This window comes from Aspergillus clavatus, genomic scaffold, assembly GCF_000002715.2.
Source record: "Aspergillus clavatus NRRL 1 1099423829806 genomic scaffold, whole genome shotgun sequence".
Taxonomy (NCBI): Eukaryota; Fungi; Ascomycota; class Eurotiomycetes; order Eurotiales; family Aspergillaceae; genus Aspergillus; species Aspergillus clavatus.
In genome coordinates, this window is record NW_001517093.1 from 1,756,114 (window position 1) to 1,759,803 (window position 3,690).

The 3,690-nt window shown below is 53.1% G+C and overlaps 1 protein-coding gene across 1 annotated transcript, besides 5 other annotated features; it reads right to left on the reverse strand.

The window, feature by feature from the left end:
* Positions 1-340: 340 nt before the first annotated feature.
* Positions 341-383: a microsatellite.
* Positions 341-384: a microsatellite.
* An 802-nt stretch (positions 385-1,186) lies between these two features.
* Positions 1,187-1,228: a microsatellite.
* Positions 1,229-1,743: 515 nt separating this feature from the next.
* Positions 1,744-1,792: a microsatellite.
* A 249-nt stretch (positions 1,793-2,041) lies between these two features.
* On the reverse strand, positions 2,042-3,661 carry cbhB (putative 1,4-beta-D-glucan-cellobiohydrolyase; the record flags this gene model as incomplete). The annotated part of the gene is made up of 1 exon (XM_001268256.1): positions 2,042-3,661. One exon carries the CDS (start codon positions 3,659-3,661, stop codon positions 2,042-2,044), a length of 1,620 nt encoding a protein of 539 aa, XP_001268257.1.
* Positions 2,157-2,242: a microsatellite.
* Positions 3,662-3,690: the final 29 nt, after the last annotated feature.

The following is a 3,690-nucleotide window of genomic DNA, read 5'->3' on the forward strand; positions in this document are numbered from 1 at the left end:
CTTTTCTTTTCTTTTTGTTTGTCTGTCGTTCTTTGTCTTGGTCTTGGTGTCTCAAAGTCACCTCGATGCTACTCTCAACTCCCCAAGCCTATATATACAGCAACCACCAAATACCCTCTTCATTAACCTCCCAACCCCAACGGCCGCTCGGACCGGACCCCGATACGGACAGAAAGAAAACAGCCTCCCCCCATCCCAAACCGGAACGGAAAGCAACAAGGCGCTGCCCCGGACCAATTCGTCACGGCACTTGCGCTGCCAATTTCTGGGGGTGGATGACACCGACCGGCTGTAAAGAAGCGCGAGCGTTTCCTTGCAGAAAGCAGAAAGCCATAGACATATGATGATGATGATGATGATGATGATGATGACGATGATGATGATCCCGGAGCGCCTCCTGGCATTCTGGAACGCCAATTTTGGGAAGTTGGGGAATGTTTACCCCGTTGCTCTCTAACTAGACTGGCTGGCAGCTAAGGAGCTACGGCGGTAATCCACCAGTTCAACCTTCCCAAACTCTTGAACCGAGAACTAAGGGAGCTACTACTTGGCCAGACAGGCTCACACCCACAGGAAGCATAGTCATCCAGGCTGCAGCATACAGCATACAGCAAGAACAGGAGGACTCAGTCAGAATCAGACCACCGGGACGAAGATCCGGACCAGTCCGGATCGACGGGTTAAGCTCTCAAGGGGGAAGAGGGAGACTCGGGGTTAGGCAACTTGTTAGTCGTAAGACAGTAAGCGAGGCGATGGCCCTCGGTCTTTGGGTGGTGACTGGGGAGGGAACGGTGCGTTTTGCATATATTAATTTATCTATCTCCCTTGGGTAGCCGATGTCATTTGCTCCGTGGGTGTCTGTATAGGACTAACAGCGCTTGTGCAGCATGGGAAATTCAGGCTAATATCGCATCCTCCGTTGATGCGACGTCCTATTGACTTCTACGGAGTAGTTCTGCTGCAAATATGGGCTGTTACGACTGTGGAGACAGGAAATGTTAAAGATTCAAATTAAGCATTAGCAATGGGAATAGCTTTGCTGTTTGTTAGGATCGATATCCAGCCGAGTTACTGAAGTACCATAGTACTATCAATATAAACACCCGACAAGCAAAGACAACACAACCGAAGCATTCTGGCTTTTGCGGGGGACAGGGGGATGTCGATTTATCCAGAACCGCGCACCTTTTTTCATTTATTTTTATTTTATTTATTTATTTATTTATTTTTTCCGCCGAGTCTCAATCTCAGAACCATCCTTAATGTGCTCGGACTCTTAATTTACTGGCATTTGCCTATCCAGGTTCTGTCGATGGAGCACACAAGTCAGATGACGGAGGGATCCTGCAAGTGTCAAGGCACGAGGCAGCAGGGAATCATGTCTTTCACCCTTTGTAGTGCATACAATATACATACCCCAGACCGGTAGAAAGGATGCAGAATGCAGGATGCAGGATGGAGAACAGGGCGATGGCATCTGCAGAAACAACGCCTTTCTAGAAAGCACGTCGGCAAGATTCGGACGGACTCGTGAAGCAGTCAGCTCAGCAAGTCAACCAACAGTCAGCGCTTGGTGTCTGGACTCTGGACTCTGGACTAAGGCCAAGGGGGGTTTCTGGGTCTGGGGAATAAGAAATGAGTGGAGGAAGCACTAAGGGAGACAAAGTCATGTTAGTCGGTAGCGCTAAGTGTGCATTTCTGCAGGCACTGACCAAGTCGTTAGTTAGTTGGAAGTCAAAGCACAGGAATATAGATTAAGGAATATAGATTAAGGAATATAGATTAAGGAATATGCGGTCTTTTTTTTTTTTTTTTTGGTTTTCACTTTACATTGCTACAGAATGTAGAACTTGTTACAGGTATAGGGTCCTAAGTAAATATTAAGTGAATTAAAGAAAGAAGAAAAAGTTGAAGCAATCATCAATTAAAATCAAACTGAACTATTAAAACATTTTTCAGACTCATTCTCAGACAGACATGGACAAATCCCAACCCCTCCAATCAAACCCTAGCTAAGTACATTAACGAGTTCCCGACTCATTTACAGGCACTGAGAGTAGTAGTCGTTCTGCTTGGTGCAGGTGTAAGGGGCAGCGCACTGGGTGGGCCCGCTGTAGCCAATGCCACCGCACTGAGCCCATGGCTGAGCGACGCCAGTGCCGGTGGGACCGGTGGTGTTGGTCGTCGCCGTCGTGGTCGCCTTGGTGGTGGTGGTGCTGGTGGCAGGCTTGGTGGTCGTGGTTGAACCGCCGGGGTTGGAGCCGCCGCTGTTGAAGGTGGAGCCAATGGGGCCGACCTTGATGTTGGAGTAGACGACGGAGGCATCCGGGTGGTTGGCCTCCAAGTCCTTGGGGTCGCCGGAGGAGATGTCGCAAGAGCCACGGGCAACACCCGGGGTGGTGGAGGTGCCGGTGGTAGGGGAGTTGCTGTCGAGCCACAGCATGTTGGAGTTGTGGTCATCCCACAGCGACATGACCAGGACCATGCCCTCGGCGAGGGCGGCGCCCATGCCCTCCATACCGCCGTGCTTGCTGAAGGTGTCCATGTCACCAAAGACGGTCTTCTGGGCCTTACAGAAGTCGTTGGTGAGCGAGTTGCCGCCCAGGTTGGGCCAGGTGGACTCGGAGTTGGCGATGACCTTGCCGTCCTGGACATAGAACCGCTTGATCTCGGAGAGAGTGCCGGTGGCGGTGCCGTCGTTGGTGAGGAACTGGGTGACAACGGTCATCTTCTTCTTGGTGTCGACCGTCATGCCGGGGCCGTAGAAGCTCTTGTTGCCCTGGCGGTAAGAGTTGAAATCGCACCCATCAGGATCGCAAGTGCCACCATAGCGGTCCGAGCTGTAGGTACCACCGCAGGAGTCGCCATTGCACATGGCCTGGCCGGGGGTGTCGCAAGGGTGGGGGGTATAGGCGGTGGAGATACTGTTGGCTTCCCAGATGTCCATCTCGGCACAGCAGGAACCGTGGCCACCGTTACCGGCATTGGCATCGCTGGAAGAGGGAGTCCAGCCCTCAACGTTGGCCAGGCCGTTGATGAACTTCAGGTCACGGGGACACTGAGAGTCGCAGTATCCAGTACCGTACTTAGCACCGGCCTCGTTACCGGTGTACCGAGAGAGACCTCCGTCGGCGTCCATGGAGACGAAGTACAGAGCACCGTTGAGACCGCAAGGGAGGTTGGAGACATCGACGTCGAAGGTGAACTCCTGGTTCAGCAGCTTGAACGTCTCGTAGGTGTTGTCGTCCTTCATCATGTACAGACGGGATCCGATGTTCTTCTGCTGGCTCTGCGTGACGAACTTGAGGCTCAGAGCGTTGCCGCTGGTGGTGGCACCATAGGTGGCGGCATAGTCGGCACCCTCGAGGGCACAGTTCTCGGCGCAGGACTCGTTGTCGGGGCACAGCTCCGCGTTCCAGGTGTTGCCAGTGTAGCAGTTGGTGTAGCCTTTCACGTCGTGGACCCAACGCCAGTTGGCGTCGATGACGACCTTGCCGTTCTTGGTGGTGCAGGTGCCATCAGCAGCGCAGGTCTGCCAGGCCATGGAAGGGTGGACTTCGGCCTTAGACGTGCCGACCTTCTGGGCCTGGACGGCGCCGAAGAGGGCAGCGAAGAAGAGCGCATTCTTGTAGATGCGGTAAGAGATGGTGGAGGGCAACATGATGACTGATTGACTGAACTGGGGTCTGT